Below are 22,032 nucleotides of genomic sequence, written 5' to 3' on the forward strand. Positions count from 1 at the left end.
ATAATATTTGTCATCATATTTACATAAAAAAAAAAGTCTGAATAATAATGTGACAGATCTGAGTAGTTCAGTGAAAAAAGCGAAACAAATTTCAGAAAATAAAAACAATCTTGGACAACGTGAAAAAAAAAAAAAAAGAGCATTATATCAACTATACACTTTAACCCATATAGAAATAGTATAATACATTTATTTACTTCACAAGAATTCACAAGCATTCAATCATTGGCTTCCAACAGTTGTTCCTAATCTGGGGGTCTCCAAAGATTCTCAGGGGGTCCCCAGGTTTTTAAGTAAGAAGAACAAACTAGATTATTTTGTTGAATTTAATGAAGGAATGGCCTGTTAATTCTATCCATGGGTTTCAGCTTCCTGTGATATGGTGCCATTTTGAGGACGGTTGACCATTCAAAAGATCCAAAATTATCTTCAATAACTTTTCATGACACTGAAACCCATGAACAAAGTATTACCGTAATTTCCGGACTATTGAGCGCACCTGAATATAAGCCTGCTTCAACGAAATTTTAAAAGAAAAAAATAAGTACATCTATAGGCCATACTTGTCTAAAAGCCTTAAGCGTCCACATTGTATCTTGAGATATTTACACTGAAAGATTTTTTTAAGTTTTTAATTAAAAAGCGGTACATGCGTTTTTGGAACATGACAGTATTAAGACAGGATTATCAGACGACAGGCGCGGTAGAGCGAGAAGTGACGTAGATTAGGAGTGTAACATTATCCAAGTCTCACTATACAATATTGTTACGGTACGATATTTATTGCGATATCATGGGAAAACTCACAATATGATGGGGAGGATTAGGGATGTAACAATATCCAAATCTCTCGATATGATATTTTCATGACCATCTCACAATATATTTATTGTGATATTTTGTGGAGACTAACAAAACTGTGAATATTCTACTTTTTCCTCTTAAAATGCCTTGACAAGCTTTAATCCAAAGAACTAAGACTTAAAAGTGCTTAGAACTGTTATTTCTTCATGTAGTCTGCAATGAAATGGAGCAAAGGATTGTGGTCTATGTAGTTTTTCAGCTATTGCTTAATTTACTCTTAATTTAAGCAAAGAGATTTGTAATTCGATACATTGTGGTGGTCCACGACATTATTGTGAGAACTTTGACAATACAATATCACGATATTTGGGTTATTGTTACATCTCTAACGTAGATTCAGCAGATTTCAGGCAGGGTGGGGCTATTTGACAATACAATATCACGAGATCAGGTATGAGTGGATGTCCGGCTACTGAAGTTCGAGACATTTCTTCTCATCATTTACGCACTCGCTTTCATGTTAACTCTAGATCCATGTGTTAATCGCACAGACAGTGGCGCTTTCTGTATCCACTGTGTAGATAAACGAATAATCCGTCCATAAATCAGCCACATCGTCGTACAGGTCGCAGGGTTCAAAGTGTGAGAAAAAAGTAGCGGCTTATAGTCCAGAAATTATGGCACACAAACATAATCATTGCATGTTTATTGACTAGAAAATAATAATGTTGGGGTCATAGCCATGTCCACAGGTAAAAGAAATCAGTTTACCACGTGTAGTTTACACCATTACTCATCCCTGTAAACACACAGTTACAGACGGCTAATATTGCTCTCTTACTTGGTTCAAAAGCGTTCACTCTCTGCATTTCTCATCACACAAACCGGGAATGTTTTCATTGTGAGTTTTTCTTTACATTGCGCTTGCCAAGGTAAATGTGATCACATCTTTCGCTTCCTTTCTCCTCTTCACAAACTCCATCCATTCTTCAGCATCAACAACACAACCGTGACCATAATGGGGTCCCTATAGACAGCACCCGAGGGTCACTCCGGCGCCCAGGGGTCACTCGGGCCCTGTAGGTGTGGGTATAACACTCACCCCTTCTTCTTCTCTGTGAGGGTTCAGCTTGTTGTAGATCGCCTCGATAACGCTGCGTCTAAAAGCACAAAGGGAAAGAGACATAAATTGCTTGGAAAGGAGCTCTGGCTTCTGCGTAGTCTGTTAATGGTTGGTAAATGTGTATTGATCGACTCTTCTTCCGCTCTTTATAAACATCCATAAATGGGAGTCTTTTTGTGGACTGTTAATGCACTGTGGGATTCTTAAAGCTACACTGTGTAACTTTTCCGGTGGAGGTTCGGTCAGATGTTTTTGTCCGTGAAAATGTTATTGCGTAGTCTCAGAAGTTTCACAGTGTGGTATTAAACTTTTCTATCTTCATGGAGACTAGGGCTGGGTATCATTAAGAAGTTGCCGATACGATACATACCTCGATACACAGGCCACGATACGATACATATCTCGATACAGAGCACTTTCGATTCGATATGATATATTTCAAATTGATTCGATGCGAGTCAATAAAAAATAAAGGCTAAATCATGGCTGTGACACTAAAAGTCTTTGTTAAACCACTTCTTGTGCAAAGTTCATATGAAACACAAACATTTTAATCATAAAAACAGTAAAAATATCAAATGTGTTGAATAAATGAGCTTCCTTTCACTCCACAAGCAACAAAACTGTAGCTCTGTAACAAAATAATTTAGTAAAACATGCCTAAAAATACTTTTGGTGAAATATCGATACAGTAGCCCACGATATCGATACTGTATCATCACATTAAACGATACGATATATTGATATTCCGATATTTTTGCACACCCCTAATGGAGACCAAACCAGACCAAGTTACAGTTACAGGTCAGATCTGTGGAGAGGCGACCCCGCTCACAGTCAGAATCTGTTTTTGAACTGTAAAACCACCTGTAATTTAATAAATGTAATGTAGAGCTGTTTAATGTCATACTGTGGAACATTCCAGACATATCCATAGAAACAAGCAGCAGTTACATAGTGCACCTTTAAAGATACACTGTGTAACTTTTCTAGTGAAGACTTGATCACTTTGATTTGAATGTGCCTGTGCTTTCTTTATCATTATTATTAGTTCATACAACCATAAATGAAAAAAAAATAAATAAAAAATCATCAATCTCAATTTTTTTCATTCTCACTGCGATTTATTTTGTACAGTCATAAATGATAAACTTTTGCGCCGCTGTTAACATTATTATTAGTTTGTATGACCATAAACGGAAAAAAAACAAAAAAACAAAAAACAATTGGCATCTTTAAAAAAAAAATGAAGATAAAAACTAAGAAACTAAGAGAAAAAGTGATTGTATTTCTGTTGGAGGGGTTAGCATAGGGAACAACCTAAGTGCTGATTTAAAAAAAACATTAATAATAATAATGATAAATGCAAACTTGCTGTTCATACGCTGCTTTTGTTTCTAAGTTTTTTGTTTTTTTTTACTTCAGCCTAAACCTTTCGGTCATGATCCATGGGGTTGTAGTCTATGTTTTGTTTTGTTTTGTAGTGCTTCAAAATGACCGAATAAACTACTACTAAGAAAAACAAAAACAAACAAAACAACCTCACATATCATGGCTTTAAATGTGTCTATCTCCATGAAACAAGAAGCAGGTGGTGTAAATAAGCCAAGTTACAAATTGGGTCTGTGGTGAGGTGACCCCGCTCACAGTCAGAATGTTAGTTTTTCTAGTTATTTTTGAGCTGTAAAAGCACCTGTAATTCAATAAATGTAAGGTAGAGCTGTTTAATGTCATACTATGGAACATTCAAGACATATCCATAGAAACAAGCAACAGTTAAATAGTGCAAGATACACTGTGTAACTTTTCTAGTGAAGACTTTATTACTTTGTCTAGATTGTGACTGTGCTTTCTTTATCATTATTATTAGTTTGTACAACCATAAATGGAAAATAAAAATAAAAATCAATCAATAATCTCACATTTTTTCATTCTCACTGTGGTTTATTTTGTACAATCATAAACGATAAACTTTTGTGCTTTCGTTAACATTATTATTAGTTTGTATTACCATAAATGGAAAAAAACAAAAACAAAAACTGTCATCTTTAAAAAAGGAAGATAAGAACTAAGAAAAAAGTGATTGTATTTCTCTTAGAGGGGTTAGTATAGGGAACAACCTAAGATGCTGATTAAAAAAATTTAATAAATAAATTGTAAAATGTAAACTTTCTGTTCATACGCTGCTTTTGTTTCTAAGTTGTTTTTTTTTTACTTCAGCCTAAACCCTTTCAGTCGTGATCCATGTTTTTAGTTTTATTTTGTTTTGTTTGTTTGTTGTAGTGCTCCAAAATGACCTGAATAAACTACTGCTACAAAAAAAAAAGTCACACATTATGGCTTTAAATGTGTCTATCTCCATGAAAACAAGAAGCAGGTGGTGGAAACAAGCCAAGTTACAAATTGGGTCTGTGGCGAGGTGGTGTGGTTTTCAAGGTATTTTTGAGCAGTAAACCAGTAATTAAATAATGTTAAATAGATTGGTATAAAGACATATTGCGAAACATTAGAGAAACAAGCATGCAGCAAAACCAGAAACGGTTCCACAGAGCTTCTTAATGATACACGTACAACAGGTGGTGAGGTAATTGAAAGTGTGATTTTCAAACCACAATATTTGTTTTTCCTGTTAATCGAGGTCAACAGCGCAAAGTCAAGTACCAAAGCTTAAAGAGTTAGTTAAAAAAATATTAGTTATAAGTGTTTAATTCTTTTTAGGATTTTTGTGTTTGACTATACTGGGTAAAAACGCATTAAAAAACAGGTTAGAGGTGTGCAAAAATATTGAAACATCTCTATAAAGTATTGTTTAATGTGATGATACAGTATCGATATCAGGGACAGCAGTAACTATATATCTATAAGAGTATTTTTTGGTATATTTTACAACATTATTTTGTTAAAGAGCTATAGTTTTGTTGCTTGTTTAGAGGAAGGAAATTCGTTTATGCGACACATTTGACATTTTCACTGTTTTGATGATTAAAATGTTGGTGTTTCATATGAACTTGAAGTGGTTTAACAAAGACTTTTAGAATCACAGCCACGATTTAGCCTTTATTTTTTATTAAACTGTATTGAATCGATTTAAAATATATCGTATTGAACCGAAAGTACATTGTATTGAGCTATGTATCGTATCAGCAACTTCTTAATGATACCCAGCCCTAGAGCAGGTATACTATGAGGGAGCAATTTAACAATAAAATTTAACAAAACACCTATAATTTATTGTTTTATAAAAATCAGAGGGACATTTTTTGAATAAAGTGAATATTTAAAATTTTTAAAATACACTAAATATTTTTTTTCCTCATAACTAACATATATGGGAGTTGATTTTGAAATACAAGTGTAGAAAACTTGTTTGTGATGTGTACATGTTCACCACTAGATGCCTCCAAAAACAATACACTGCACATTTTCTAATCTGTTTAATGAGGTGGACCCTTAAACGACCTTAAGCTTTCAAGAAATGCTGTGCGCATCATTTCACAAGATAAAATCATTGGCCTTTATTAAAATCCACAAACCAGTGTCGTCAGTGGTTTTTCTGCCAGTCTGGACTTATCCTTGTTTATATTTCCCATATCTGATCGTTAGTGTCTCAGCCTCTGCCAAATCAGAAGAACTTCATGCCCAAACTTGAATACAGGCCTTCTCTCAATATCTGAATCACTGTGAGGGTGCGTGCTGAAATTTGAATAATTAATCTATTTAAAAAATACAAAGGAAGAAATAACTGTTGATTTAATGACTCAATATTACACAGTTTTATGATCTGTGTTATAATGTTGTTCCCTTATCACAAAAACAGACCTGGAGTTGTGTTTTGTTTTATTCACATGTTTAAAACACAAACCCTGTATATTTAGGCTGCAGACATGTCAGACTCAGGCCCGGGGACCAAATTTGGCCCGTGATATAATTATATTTGGCCCGCGAGATCATATCAAATAAGTTCTAGAGCTGGCCCGCTGACTACAGTTAGACTATAGAGACATTATTTTTAAATTTTGTTATTATTTTATATTATACTTGTTCTGGGTTAAGTGTTTAAGCAAAACTAATATTAAACATTTATTTTCAAGAAAAGGTTTAACATTACATCGAAAGAAGAGAAAACATGCACATGTTGTTGAAATTTTTCAATAAATATTTTGGTGAACAACTTAGTCCCAGTTTTAAATTTTGACACCTCTGTTCAAGAGCATTTAATTTGAATAATTTAATCTCATCAAATTCAAATGTCACTTACTGCCCATCTTTAAGTAGTCCTTTTTGGTCACTATATTTAACCTTTAAATTGTTCATTAGATAATGTTTAGTGGTAGAAGAATGGGAAACAAAGTGTAATTTATGATGCTTTTGTATAATCCAGGATGTTTTAGACTAAAAGTGGAGAATTTTAAGATGGGAAATGTTACTGTAAACTCTCTGTGGATGCTGCTTGCTTACAACAGTCAATTCCCAGAGCCACACTGGGGTAATTGGGCTTTCTCTGTCACTGGCCCCACACTCTGGAACAGACTGTCCCCCGGTATGAGCACTATCACAGACTGGCCTGTTTCAATCCAAACTCACAGCGTACAGTATCTATTCAGACTGGATTGGTTTTTAATGTTTTGTTTTATTGATTTTATTGGAAAGCACTTCGGTCACCGTGAGTTTTGTAAAGGGCTCTTTAAATAAAGAGTGATTGATTCCCAGCCTCTGATAGCATTACATCTGTCAGCTCGTGTACCCGTGTGGACTCAGTGCAGGACTCACTTGCTGGCCAGGCCTCCGCCCGGGGGGAGGTTGGGGATGTTCTCAGACGCGATGCTCCTCAGGACGGTCACCAGGTCAGGCAGTCCACTCTCTCCACAGCCCCCCAGGAGGTCTACAAACAACAAGAGTCAGAGTTTGAAAAATGAAGCTGCAGAGAGGGCAAAGACATAGATTTTCTTTTTGTCCTAGGTTCAAAGAAAATATATTTAATTATTGTATTTTTCAGACTATAAGGCGCACTGGATTATAAGGCTCAATATCAATAATGTTGAATTCTTTCATCTATTTTCATACATAAGGTGCACCAGATTATGAGGCGCATTAAACAAAACAGACGACACTTGAGACTGATCCCTCATGATCCATTGGCAGATCATGGCATAACTCACCCGGTGGTGTCTTGGTGAGCTGTGTATTATGAATGTGAATTTTTTTTTTTTTTTATTTCCTCCAAGGCCGACTCAAATATACACCAAGTAATAATGTGTGTAATGCAAGTTTGCGCACATTTGTTTACTTTTTACAGAAACAAAACTTAAAACCACATGGTTCACTTGCATAAACTATAAGTGCTGAAAAAAAGCCTGAGCTTTCTCCTTGTGCACTGATGCTCAGCTTCTGTCGGACTAAAGGACACGACTTTTCAGAGATTATTGCTTCGCAAGGCTCCTGATTTCGGCAGTCGTAATGCTCCGACAATCCATCAAGCGGTGTGGCTTCATAACTTACCAAAGTCGTACTAAAACATTTTGACAGATTTTTGAGCGCCGTGTGCCACATAAAATTGGTTCGAGGTCAGTAAAGACAACCAGAATTAATACATAAAACGTACCGGATTATAAGGCGCACTGTCGATTTTTGAGAAAATTAAAAGGATTTTAAGTGCGCCTTATAATCTGAAAAATATGGTATGTTATTTAAAGGTGCATTGTGCAACTTTTCGGGTGGTTGTATTCATGGAGATGTTATTACTTTGCCTGGAATGTTCCACAGTGTGACATTAAACACATCCATCTAGCATTTATTCATTACGGGTGTTTCTATTGCTCAAAAATGAATAATTCCTTCTGTGAATAGGACGTCACCCCTTTTACAAGAAATAATGAAGGTGTTACTAAGTCTGTAGCGATCGTATTGTGTCTCGCATCATTAGCTTTGCATTTTTGCTGTCAGACTTGATCAAAATTGCAACGAGCTAATGACCCTAGCCGTAAAAATACAAGAAAACGCTTCATAATAACATTCGTCCTGCCCATAGACATATCTCCCACTCACACAGAAAAACAGAAACAGCAAAACATATCAGCGGTTTGTAGAAAATATTTGCACAATTTAAAGAATGTTTGTTTTGCCCTGATATGTGCACACAAAGTCAGCTCTGTATGAGGCCACTGGATTCAGCTGACCCTCCAAAATCATTTCTCAAACCGCCTGAGGTCATCGGGTCAGAGCTCTCACCCGAAATGACCCGTATGTGGGGCCAAAACTCAAAAATTAAAGGTCTTAAAATCGACTCTTGTGAACTTTAAGCCGTGTTATAATGTTGCAAACTCATCAAAAACAGACAGAATATTAGTTTGTTTACATTTCCAAAGCTCAGCATGCTCTGGTCCACCTTGTGATGTCAAGTTAACAGCTTTTTTACATTTAATACAGTAGAGAGACAGCCTAAATACGCAGGGTTTGTGTTTTAAACATGTGTGAATGAAAAAAAACACAACTCCAGGTCTGTTTGTGATGAAGAAACAACATTATAACACATCAGAAAATAGTGTAATATTTGCCCTTTGATGTTTTGGGTGAAGAAATAAGTAATTTTTCCCCTACGTCAAAAGTTAATATTTAGACAACTTTTATAACAGCATTTATTATTTACAAGAGGATTTCACAGCAAAGATGCTTATTATAAAGCTATAAAAAGTTATAGCCATACAAATATAGTTACTGTAATTTGAATATCCAATCCACGCATGTTTGTCCTGTGTAGATAAAATATGGGCAAACACAGTTCAGGATTTGTAAACTGTGCTGGTGGTGTAGCGGTGTATTAGTCTGACATTCTTGGATCAGTTTTTGTGGAGCATTAATTGTTACCTTGGTTAAAAATCCTTCCATTGCAAAGCCCTACCGTACGCTTTCCAGTAATGTCTATTGTACATTGTGTCTTCTGTTTGTTTTGTGGTAAACTGACCTTGTACACGCGTCTCCAGATACTTGTCCAGCTCCTCCTCTTTCTTCAGAGCCTCCTCTGACACTTTGGGCGCTCCAGGCAAACACACCAGCACCACGCTCATGTTGTCCCGGCTCCCCTGAGGGACACGCAGGAGACACAGAGTCACAAACGGAGGCAGGAGGGGAAAGGGGAATAGAAGGGAGGAATAGTTTGAATAGTGACATTTACTGGGGTTACAGGGACACAAGTTATATTGGTTCCCTTTCCCCAGAGTGTAAAAAGAAAACAGCTTGAAGATGAAATAGAAACAGAGACTGAAAAAGCCTTTAGATAAATACTTGTGCAAAGCTCTGTCCTCCGGCCTCACCTTGTGCAGGCAGGTGTCCACCACAGAGTTGCAGATCTTCTCCAGGTCCTCACACACCTGCAGTCTGGAGCGCACAAACTCACACACGTCCTCGTTGGACATGACGTCCCAGATGCCGTCACAGGCCAAAACGATAAACTCGTCCCCCTCTCCGGCACGCTCCAGCACACACACCTCCGGCTCTGGACTCACCAGCTGCTCCGTGGGGCCTTTACCGTCCACACATTTGTAGTCGTAGTCTCCCAGCGCCCGGGACACGGCCAGGGAGCCGTTGACCCTCTGGATCATGACGGAGCCCCCGGCTTTCTGGATGCGCTCCTTCTCTCGAGGCAGGTTGGGTTTATGGTCCTGTGTGGAGAAGCCCACGGTGCCGTCGCGGCACAGCACGGCGCGCGAGTCCCCACAGTTAATGAAGTATAGGTGTGTGGGGCTCAAGAGCACGCACACGGCCGTTGACCCGCTGCGGTCCAGGCCCTGGCGCAGGTCCGAGAAGCTGCGCATGTACTCGTCTATGTTGAGGAAGCCGGAGCGGATCCCGTCCTTCACGCCCTCCACGGAGCAGGGGCTGGAGCCGAAGTCCGCGCCGCCTGACAGGATGTGCTCCAGCAGGTGTCCCGAGCAGTAGTTGGCGACTCTGGAGCCCGCGTGCCCATCGTACACGGCGAAGAAGGACCAGTCGGCGAGTCCATGGGGCAGCCCCACCACGGCCGTGTGCGCGTCCTCCATCTCCACCCTCCAGCCCTGCATGGAGCTCAGGCCGTACCTCAGCCCGTTCCCCTCGCCATGGGCACTGTGCTTCTCTGTTTTGGGTTTGTCCAGGAATGCACCCATCGCTGCCTACACCTGCGGGCACAGAGGGAGAGCGGTCAGTCAAGAGAGTGAAGCAACCTCCAATAACATTCAACAGCAACGGAAAAGGCCATATACTTTCGTTGTGTGGACAGCTGGACAGAGAAAGATAAAGGTTAGTCCTGATAATCCTGACGTCAATGAAAGACAAACCCACTCACAAATTTGTAGTTTTAAGAATGAAAGAACTGACATTTTTGTTCAATTTTTCAGCGTGAGTATAAAACCATCCCATTTCTCCAAAGGGTCAGAAATGAGAGGAAGAAGCAGAAGCGTGAGAGTCTAGCCTTTGCTCGACTTTTACACTCGTGTTGTTTAAATTAATGAAGGTTGTGGCCAAAGAGCAAAGGTCTGCAGACAGTCGTGTGTGCTCTGAAAACACAGATCCTCTTTGACTTCATTTAACTATTAGCTCAGTTACAGCTCACACTAAAAGCCAATCACGTCATTACCGAGCTCTCAGATTCACACCACCGGCCTTGTGTCCTTCCGGGCTCCCTTACTCTCAGACAGTATTGTGCAAGTGGAGCCTGTGGGAAACATGCAAACTGCAGACAATGATTTCATTTCTGCTCTGGCCCAGGCCCCGACCCCGAGTTACACCGACTGTCAGCAAAACGTGACACGGCCAAGCTCCGTGTTCACTGCACGGAAGAGCACGGAAAAGAAGACTCCAGGAAGGAACGAGAGAGGAGGAGGAGGAGGGAGAGAGAAACAGAGGAAGACAGGGGAAGAAAGAAAAAGACAAAGAAAAGCAGATGGGGGGAGAAAGAAAGAGAAAGAGAGAGGGAGAAAGAGGCAGAGGGGACAGAAAAAGGGGTGAAATAAAGAGAGGGGCAGAAAAAGAGAAACTGGGAGAAAGAAAGAGGAAGAGAAGCAGAGAGGGGGGAGAAAAAGAGAAAGAGAGGCAGGGAGGACAGAAAGAGAGGGGTGAAATAAAGAGGAAGAGCGGCAGAGTGGGGGACAGAAAGAGAATGGAGGAGAAAGAACCGGAAAGGGAGAGGGGGAGAACGAAAGAGAGGCAGAGTGGGGGCAGAAAACGAAAGAGGAAGAGAGGTGGGGGGGGGGGGGGCAGAAAGAGAAAGAGGGGGAGAAAAAAACAGAAAGAGAGAGGAGGAGAAAGAAAGACAGGAAGAGAGCCAGAGGAGGGGACAGAAAGAGAAAGGGGGGAGAAAGACAGGAAGAGAGGCAGGGGGGGCAGAAAGAGAAAGGGGGAGGGAAGACAGGAAGAGAGGTAGGGAGGAGGAACAGAAAAAGAGAGGGGGGAGAAAGAAACAGAAAGAGAGACAGAAAGGGAGAGAGAAAGAAGAAGAGATGGAGAGAAAGAGTGAGGGGGGAGAGAAAAAGAGCGAAGGGGGATAGGCAGTGAGCGATAGAACAAGAAAGAGAAAAAGGAACAGAGAAAGCGAGAAAGAAAAAGAAAGAGGGATAGAGAGAGATAGAGCAAGAAAAAGGGAGATAGAAAGAGAAAAAGATGACTGATAGACATGAAGAACACAGGCAGGCAATTAGAGATAAAAACAAAAAGAAAAAAGAGAGATAGACTAAGATAAATGGATAGAGAGAATAGAAAGAGAAAGAGAGAAAAGAGTCTTATTTTTCAGAATTACAGTCTGTTTTTAAGTAGAAAAAACAGACAGATCGAAAGACAGATGTATAGATAGAGGAGGAGAGAGAGAAAGAAAACGAGAGAGGGAAATGGAGAGATGATTAGAGAGAGAGAGAGAAAGACGGGTCTTATATTTCAGAACTACTCACATTAAGTAGAAAACACAGGCCAACAGCACCTGACCTGGTCCATCATAAAAAATGTAAAGACCTTTGAAGCAGGTGTCACTCGGAAACGACAACTTCATCTGGTTTTTAAAGGAGCTGACGAGGACGATTTTAACACGAAAATTAAACCAACACTAATAACTTTAACTGCAGTAACGTCAATGTCAACAAGAGAGGTCTTTTTTTTCTATTATAGTGCAAAAAAAAATATTATAATTAACTTAAAGGGAGCATATTTCTGATCTACGTTATAATGTTTCCTCATCACAAACACACACAAACACTCTGTTCCATCTTGTGAAGTCATGTGGTAATACAGTTGCTCCACTGTGTTTTTAAACTCCATAAACCTTCACTAGAATCATTTGGACATTTTCGGTCCTGAAATTGCCAGTCTCTTCTGAACAAAAGGTACAAAGCAGCTGAAAACTTAAAAAACTACCGCTTCATGATGTCACAAGTTGGAACTTATTATTATAACAAGTTATTATTATAACGTGTGAATGAAACAAAACACAATTCCAGGTGTGTTTTCGATGAGGTAACATTATAACATAACTTAAAGCTCACAAGAGTCGTTTTGTTATAATATAGGATCTTTAAATACATGTTTTACCAAATAAAGGTTGAAATGAGGTGATTCAATAGCCAGGCTGGCACCACCTAGTGCCTCCCCTAAATTTCATTTCTCTCCAGCGACTAGGTCAGGAGTCAGAATACACTAGACGGTTTGCAAAAACCCCAGAATTTGTAGACCGCACACCGGCCAATCAGCGAAGAGCTGTGAAGCCATGACTGTGTCCCTTTTGTGGTACAGCACAACAGTAAACAAAGCAGTCGAGATGGATGTAGACAAAGATTTACATTCTGTGTTGGCAACGATTCCTGAGATTGAGGATTTAAATCCAGAACAAAGAGAATGTTTGGTGAATTTTATCAAGGGGAAAGACGTTATTGCCCTTCTTCCTATGGGATTTTGCGCATTACATACGTTATGACCAAATAGCAGCGATTGGTTAAATAAAAAAAGTACCTGTGTACCATCAAGCGAACGAATCCTAATTCTGCAAGGTCAGAAGGTTTCCACAAAGTTAAACTGTCTGATGAATCAGGCTAGTGATTCAAGGCTATAAAGACTATTTACGAATAAAGTGTATAATTGATGACATTCAGAAATTGTTCATTCTTTTTTGACATTCAGATGTAATATGTTATAAAATGGTCTACGTATGCCTTTTAGAATTTCTATAGAGCAGATGACTACTGCAATTATCAAAATACGAACACTATTATTTTCTATAATTGACTAGTCACAATTATAGTGGTTCCAGCCCTAATCCTCCTTAATATGAATCACATATGTCGGTCGCCATAGGGCTGAGATCATAGTTCGATTTCATCATAACACTGCATTAGCCACACTTTGAAACAGTCCAACTCTGAACAGAAACAGACATGACACCACCGCACTAAAAGGCATTAATCACGTTTCACTGCTGTAGGTAATATTTTGGTCCAAACACAGGCTCCATAACGCTTGTGTCTATTTTTCCTTATCACCATGGAGACACATTTCCATGACTCTGTATTGCAGTAATCTACAGACACCTGAGTCAGCGCAGACGCTCTTCAAACCCTGTGAATGTGCCGCTTTATTTTCCCACAAACGGATCGATCCAGGTCTAAATGTCGAGAACTGCTGCAGCTCCTCAGGTCAAGGTCCGCACTGCGCCGAGACAAGAGACTTTAAGATTGTTTTATTATTTTATTTTAACGTTTGACTGATTTAATGCCATACTGTGAAACATTCTGGGCAAAGCAATAACTCCATGGAGACGAGCAGTTGGCAGACCCGACACCAGAAATGTTACAGAGTGTACCTTTAAGTGAACATACAGTGTGTCAAACAGTCCTGCAATAATATTCTCTCTAACGCAGTTCTAAATATCTCACTGTTTTCTCTCTTCCGGCCATGCTCCTCTGCACCCTCTGCTCTTCCTCTGCGCCCTCTGCTCTTCCTCTGCGCCCTCTGCTCTTCCTCTGCGCCCTCTGCTCTTCCTCTGCGCCCTCTGCTCTCTCTGCGCCCTCTGCTTCCTCTGCGCCCTCTGCTCTTCCTCTGCGCCCTCTGCTCTTCCTCTGCGCCCTCTGCCTTCCTCTGCGCCCCTCTGCTCTTCCTCTGCGCCCTCTGCCTTCCTCTGCGCCCTCTGCTCTTCCTCTGCGCCCTCTGCTCTTCCTCTGCGCCCTCTGCTCTTCCTCTGCGCCCTCTGCTCTTCCTCTGCGCCCTCTGCTCTTCCTCTGCGCCCTCTGCTCTTCCTCTGCGCCCTCTGCTCTTCCTCAGCCCTTCCTCTACACCGGCCTCTTCTGCTCCTCCTCTACAGAGGCTTCTTCTGCTCCTCCTCCACACCGGCCTCTTGCTCTCTTCTCATCTCCTCCCCTACACCCTCTACTCTTCCTCTACACTGGTCTCTTTACTTCCTCTACACCGGCCTCTTGCCCTCCTCTACACCGGCCTCTTGCTCTCCTCTAAACCGGCCTCTTGCCCTCCTCTACACCCACCTCTTCTCCTCCCCTACACCGGCCTCTTTCTTCCTCTACACCGGCCTCTGCTCCTCCTCTACCCGGCCCTTTTCTTCCTCTACACTGGCCTCTTTCCCTCCTTTACACCGGCCTCTTTTCTTCCTCTACACTGGCCTCTTTCCTTCCTCTACATCGTCCTCTTTCCCTCCTCTACACCGGCCTCTTCCCTTCCTCTACCCTGGCCTCTTTCCCTCCCCTACACCCTCTTTTCCTCCTCTACACTGGTCCCTTTCCCTCCTCTACACCCTATACTCCTCCTCTACACCGGCCTGTGCCCCTGCGCTGGAGGACAGACATGTGCCCAAAAAAGGCTGGCAGGTCTTGGGAAGGAGTGCCCCAGAGCCGCGCACCGTCACCGTCTGCACACGAGAAAAGACCTGCTATAAATACTCGCGCACACTCACATGTCGGCTCAGGGTGGGGCCGGCCATTCACATTTCTTACACCGCACGGATCCACACGAGAGACACTTTTCAAACAGGTACACGGACCTGTCACAATACGCACTGCACGGATTTTCACACATAACAGTCCGAGATCTCAGTACCCATAATCCTCCAGTGTCTGTTTAGTCAGAGGAACCCCCCCAACCCCAGCCTCCCACACTCAGGTCCACGAGGTACAGCGGCTGAAAATGGATTAACTTAAAAGTGCCTATTAAGATAAAAAATATTGAAATGTCGATATATTGTACCATTTAATGTGATGATACAGTATTGATATCATGGGCTGCTGTATCGATATATCGCCAAGAGTATTTTTAGGTATATTTTACACAATTGTTTGACATTTTCACTGTTTTGATGATTAAAATGTTTCATATTCACTTTGCACAAGAAGTTTAACAAAGACTTTTAGTATCACAACCTTTATTTTTATTGAACCGTATCGAATCGGTTTGACATATATCATATCGAAACGAAAGCTCATTGTATCGAGATGTGTATTGTATCAGCAACTATATATCGTATCGTTTCATGTGATGATACAGTATCGACATCGTGGGCTGTTGTATCAATATATCACCAAGAGTATTTTGGGGTATATTTTACTCAATTATTTTGTTACAGCGCTACAGTTTTGTTGTTTGTTTAGAGGACGGAAACTCGTTTGTGCGACACATTTGACATTTTCACTGTTTTGAGGATTAAAATGTTTGTGTTTGATATTAACTCCGCACAAGACATGGTTTAACAAAGACTAAGTACCATAGCCATGATGTAACCTTTATTTTTATTGAACCATATTGAATCGGTTTGAAATATATCGAAGTGAAAGCTCACTGTACCGAGATGTGTAGCATGTGTATTTCATATTAAATTGTTTAATGTGATGATACAGTATCGATATATTGCCAAGAGTATTTTGGGGTATATTTTACTCAATTGTTTTGTGAAAGAGTTACAGTTTTGTTGCTTGTTTGGAGAAAAGAAGCTTGTTTATGCCGCACATTTGATATATTCACTGTTTTTTTTTAGTAAAATGGGTGTTATTCATATTAACTTTTTACAAATTTAGTGGTTTAATAAAGACTTTTAGTACCACAGCCATGATAGTGTTTTCTTTTTTTTACTGAACTGTTTGAAATATATCGTAACGAATCGTATTGAATAGAAAGTGCACTGTATCGAAAAATGTATCGTATTGAGGTATGTATCTTATCGGCAAACTCTTAATGATACCCAGTTGGACTATTCATTTGACTTCCCATTTTGGCAGTTTTTTTAAGTTTCCAATTTTACTTTCTGGTTGGAAATCATAACATCACGTAAAGGATTTCCATAACCTAACAACTATATATTACACTGGTCCAAAACTCCTCTAAATGTACACAGGAATTAATATTTACGCGCTTTCATTTAGTGGAATAATACTAGGTATAAATATAAATTTCAGTTTCACACAAAGCCAGAAGCAATTTACAAAGAAGGTTGAAAAATAAGTAGAAAATTACGGGAAGTAGAGAGTTTTATCTTAGACAGTCTCATATTGATGATATCATGGGGAGAATTCTGTCCAAAACTTTGGCACAGTTTACACAAGAAACACTTTTTTTTTCAGTATTTTCAACATTTCAACAAACTAAAAGGTGTTTTCTTACATTTTTATTTGTCAAATATTAATTCCTGTGCACATTACAGGAGTTTTGGACCAGGGAAGTAAAATTTGAGACCTAAAAAATTTACAAAAAATTACCAAAATTGTCAAAAATGTTTGGAATCTTCAATAAAATCTAAAATATAATGAGTTTAAGTGTGTTTTAGTCAAATAAGGAGTCCAAACTGTTATAAGCACTTTAATTTAGCAAACAATTGGGACAAATACTCAAAGCTGATCGGCTGAAGCATCACAACAGCAGAAAATCAAACTTTGCTTAAATCCAACTGGAAAAAAAGGCACAAACATCTTTCCTGTCCACAAATGCACAAAGCGCTTCCCTCTGCATGATTTTCAAAACCAAAATAGTCCGTATTTCTGCTCAAATAGGCTGAAGTTTGTCAGCCATGTTTGTTTTGGTTTGTTTTGGTTTGTTTGGGCGCTTCACTCTTGGCTTCTCCCCAAACCACAATGCTGCTCTGTGATTGGTCCAGTGTCCCCTTGTTATTTTACTTTACTACAGTGAGATTTGGGCTTGTGGAGGTTTGAATAAATAACCTCTGTGACTCATTAGAACCACTGTTGTTCCTGCGACTCAAGATTTTAACAATAGAATGGAGCGTTAAGCCTGTTTCACGGTTTTTGTGTCATAAATTAGTTTCAGTATTAGTGTTTATTGTCTTTATTTCTTCAGCTACTTAAATGTGTATTATCCTGACATGTCTACAGATACAGACGGGGTTTGGGCGACATTTGCCACGTTTACATGAGAGCTTTAATTCTGAGGGCCTGTTTACTCAAGAACGCTTGAGGGTAAAAACAACTAAATATTTTATCAGAAATGCCTTTCGTGACGGCGTTTTTGGGGCTTAAAATGCAAAAATCTGAAACCACCCTCCAGAGTGGAAAAGAGGAATACACTCCACCGTAGCGTTTACGTCTACACTGCCCAAGACGCAAAACTCTGGTCATAACATAACATACATCACCACCTAGCCGCCTGGCATGCATATCCAATCAAATTCCACACACTTTTGCTAAACTCGAAATAAAAAGTGAAGACGTGACACCACTTTTGCATCTTCTGTTCAGAGCGTCATCATATACACCTGCCTAGCTTGAATAAAAATAAGTCTGAATAAAAATGAATTCCGCTTTAAAAAGACCACATAAAGACTTAATTTTTAATGTAAATTACTTACTTTGGAATTACGTTTAATTCCGGAGTAAGTGGGGGGTTTAATTCAGATTTTAAAGCCGAATTAATTCATTCCTGGATCATGTTAATGTTTACTCCTCTTAAAAATAATTGCGGTTGTTCAGTGCATGACAGAAAAGCCGGTAGCACCTGAAGTGCGTGTTTTCTTCCGGTCAACGTAAATAAATTAATGTCCTTGTCTAATAAGAACCCTTCCTGACCTCCAGACATTGAGCGGAATTAAATAAAGGCAATTTAGGTTACGTTTACACTGAAACGTATCACTGTAACGGAAACGATTTGCATCCAGATACATCATTTCTGTGCCGCAAGCCTTCCCTATCCACACAGCTTTGAGCATAATTGTTTACGTTTTACAGAAACTAAACTTAAAACCACATGGCTAATTTGCATAAACTAAGCGCTCAAAAAAACTATTGTGCGCTGATGTGGTTCAGCGTCTGTCGGACTAAAGGACACGACTCAGTAGAATATGAGTGTTTTTTCTGTGTCAGAGGGATGTGCTGCTGATGTTGAGTCTGTTCTGTGCTTCTGTCGTGTTGGAGATGGTTCAAGTGAAACTTTTCAGAGATTATACGTCTGCAGGTCGTACACACAGACCGTATATATGAATGGACATATATTCTAGCCTCTTAGTGTTTTGGCGGTGAATTACTTCGTGGCGCAAAGAACTACATCAGCGTATCAGTGTTTTCAGCCGTTCACATGGATCAGACATGGAACTGTACTCAGGTGAATTTGTGGGAGCTGGCGGCACCAGATCATTCTGTATCTGGAGCCATTTTCCATCGGATTAGTGTGAACGAACACTGCATCCAACACGAATATATACTAGTGTGGATGGTAGGGCTGGGTATCATTAAGAAGTTGCCGATACGATACATACCCCGATACACAGGCCACGATACGATACATATCTCAATACAGTGCACTTTCAATTCGATATGATATATTTCAAAATGATTCGATACGGTTCAATAAAAAATAAAGGCTAAATCATGGCCGTGATACTACAAGTCTTTTTTAAACCACTTCTTGTGCAAAGTTCATAAGAAACACAAACATTAAATCTTCAAAACAGTGTCAAAATGTCAAATGTGTCGCATAAATGAGTTTCCTTTCACTCCACAAGCAACAAAACTGTAGCGCTGCAACAAAATAATTTAGTAAAACACACGTAAAAATACTCTTGGTGATATATCGATACAGTAGCCCACGATATCAATACTGTATCATCACATTAAACGATACGATATATCGATATTCCGATATTTTTGCACACCCCTAGTGGATGGGGCATTAAAGTTTCTGTGTAAACCTCAATTCTGAATTATTATTTCCATGTAAACTCAAAGAATATTTTAATTCAGAAAATTTTAATATAGAACAATTAATTCTGAATAAAAAACATCATGTGAACGTGGCCAGTGTGGAGGTAATATTATGAAACAGAAAGTGCCAGAAAAGTGCCAGAGAAGGGAGATTTCTGCTATGCTCGACGGCTGCGCTACTCGCTAAAAATAAAACAAACACTGTGGGTGCCTAGCAACAGCCCGCCCTACAGTACAAACATGCAGGCTTATACCTCCATTCACAGACAGCACCCGCTCTCTCTCTTTCTCTTTGCTCTCATTGTCCTCCTCCTCCTTCTTTCAGTCGCTCTCTCTCTCCTGGGTTTGTCTCTTTACTCCTTTCTTCCTCCTCTCTCCTTCTCTTTCTCTTCACCTGTTTTCCATCTTTAATCCTTTCTTCCTCTTCTCTCCTCTGCTCTTTCTTTTTCTCTCGCTCTCTCTCTCTTCTTCTGCTCTTCTTAAGACTTACAGCTTCATTCACAAACATCACCTTTTCTTTTCTCACTCCTTCCTCATTCAGTCTCTCTCTTTGTCTTTAATCCTTTTTCCACTGCTCTTCCACACCGTATCTCGCTTTCCTTCCATTTCTCTCTTTAGTTTGTTCTTCCTCCTTTCTTTCCTGCTCTCTCTTTCCTCCTAGGTTTCTCTCTAAACTAATTTCTTCCACCTTTGTCTTCCTCTCCTCTCATTTTCCTCTCCCCATGTTTCCCTCTTTAATCCATTCTTTCTGTCTACCTTTCTCCACTGTTTATCTAACCCTTTCTTCCATCCCTTCTGCTCTCTCTATCTACCCATCCCTCTCTCCACTCTCCCCGTCCTCTTTCCTCTCTCTTTTTTTTCTTGTGTTTCTCTCTCGTCTTTACCCCTTTTACTCAGTCTCCTCCCTCTATCCTTATTCCTCCCCTTCTCCTGTTTGCTCCCTCCCTCTTTCCTTACACTATTCCCACTCTCCCCCTCTCCTCCGTCTGCCCCTCTTTCTCTCTCTTTCTCTCCCCCTCCCTCGCTCGCACGCAGCTGCCAGAAAAGAGAAGAATTGCATCATCCCGTTGCATTACACAAAGCGCTGGAGTTAACACAGACGGCACACGGCAAAAAAAAACAAAAAAAAAAACACCATTATTTATTTTTTTTTTCAAGTTTGCAGTTTCTTTCTGAACGACGACAAAAGATGAATTAATTGTTTCGCTTAAAGATATTACATATTCCGTTATTTCCTATCCGTTATAATGTTGTTTCCTCATCACAAACAGACTGGAGTTGTGTTTTGTTTCACTCACACATGTTTAACACACAAACCCTGCAGATTTAGTCCAACTCGTGATGTCATGTGGTAAAACAGGACGTGCTCCGCTGTTTTTTTAAACTCCATACACCTTCACTAGAATTTCTTGGATGATTTCAGCCCTGGAATCTCCACATCTCTACTGAACTAAAAGCAAAAAGGTAGCTGTTAACTTAAACTACAGCTTCATGACATCACGAGGTGGACCAGAGCGTTTTGAGCTTTGGAAATGTAGATAAGCTGGAGAAAATGGAAGCTGATAATAAAGAGTTACTCAAATGTGTGTGAAGGAAACAAAACACAACTCCAGGTCTGTTTTTGCATTCCAGCACGGCTTAAAGCTCAAGAGTGACAATCTGAAATGAAAAACATCTTTATTTTTCCACAAAGTTACCTTAAATTTAAAGCTGCACTGTGTAGCTTTTTCTTTGGAGAAGATCTGCCACATGTAGCAAAAATATCTAAATATCAGTGTATCGTTTAATGTGATGATACAGTATTGATATCATGGGCTGCTGTATCGATATATCGCCAAGAGTATTTTTTGGTATATTTTAGTAAATTATTTTGTTACAGTGCTACAGTTTTGTTGTTTGTTTAGTGCAGGGGTGTCAAACTCAAATTCACAGAGGCCAAAATTAAAAACTAGGACTACGAAGTTGTGGGCCAAACAAAATATTTCAACATCTGCATGTTTTCTCTTGTTAAATCTTTTCGTTTAATAATAGTGTTGGTTAAACACTGAATCCAGAACAAGCAAAATATAAAATAACAACAAAATTTGAAATAAATAATGTCTCTATAGTCTATCTGTAGCCGGCGGGGCAGCTCTAATACATGTTTGATATGATCTCGCGGGCCAAATATAATTATATCACGGGCCAAATTTGGTCCCCGGGCCTGAGTTTGACATGTCTGATTTAGAGGAAGGAAACTCATTTATGCAACACATTTGACATTTTCACTGTTCTGATGATTAAAATGTTTGTGTTTCATATGAACTTTACACAAGAAGTGGTTTAAACAAAAACTTTAAGTCTTTATTTTTTATTGAACCGTATCGAATCAATGTGAAATATATCGTATCGAATCGAAAGCTCACTGTATCGAGGTATGTATCGTATCGGTAACTTCTTAATGATACCCAGCTGTAGCCACATGGTTGCGTTCTTGTAGATATGATTGTTTTGCTCGGAAAGTACCGCACAGTATGACACAAACATAACTATCTCCATGGAGACAAGCACGTGACACCACTAAGCCAAGTTACAGGTCAGATCTGTGGAGAGGCGACCCCGCTCAGAATAAAAATGCAAGTTTTTCGAAGATATTTTTATTTCATTTACAGCACCTGAACACCTTCGAATAAGCACAAGAATAGAAAAGTTGAATGTGATACTGTGGAACATTCCAGACAAAACAATAACATCTCCATGGCAGCAGCTTATACAAGGAAGGTTACACAGTGCAACTATTAAAGCCGCTTAAAAAAAACCAAAAAAAAAACAACAAAAAAAACAACGAGAAGTGAAACTGCATTTATTATGTGGTGAAACTCGTAACCACCGAAAAGTCTCATCACTGTGTCGTAATGAAACCAACTCCCCCGACTACGATGTTTGGACGAAAGCTGAGGCCAAAAA

The 22,032-nt window shown here is 39.7% G+C and overlaps 1 protein-coding gene across 2 annotated transcripts in view; it reads right to left on the minus strand.

The window, feature by feature from the left end:
* Window positions 1-22,032, minus strand: part of ppm1bb (protein phosphatase, Mg2+/Mn2+ dependent, 1Bb) — a 57,790-nt gene that overhangs the window by 16,381 nt on the left and 19,377 nt on the right. For both annotated transcript variants that reach the window (XM_020940685.2, XM_055149903.1), the window contains exons 2-5: window positions 9,238-10,080; window positions 8,889-9,006; window positions 6,698-6,809; window positions 1,907-1,964 (exon numbers count right to left, since the gene is read on the minus strand). In XM_020940685.2, coding sequence (XP_020796344.1) covers window positions 1,907-1,964; window positions 6,698-6,809; window positions 8,889-9,006; window positions 9,238-10,068 — 1,119 coding nt within the window. In that variant the 5' untranslated portion in view covers window positions 10,069-10,080. The remainder of the gene's footprint in view (window positions 1-1,906; window positions 1,965-6,697; window positions 6,810-8,888; window positions 9,007-9,237; window positions 10,081-22,032) is intronic.

This window comes from Boleophthalmus pectinirostris, unplaced genomic scaffold, assembly GCF_026225935.1.
Source record: "Boleophthalmus pectinirostris isolate CB_2022bp ecotype Guang Dong unplaced genomic scaffold, ASM2622593v1 HiC_scaffold_14, whole genome shotgun sequence".
NCBI classification, from domain to species: Eukaryota; Metazoa; Chordata; class Actinopteri; order Gobiiformes; family Gobiidae; genus Boleophthalmus; species Boleophthalmus pectinirostris.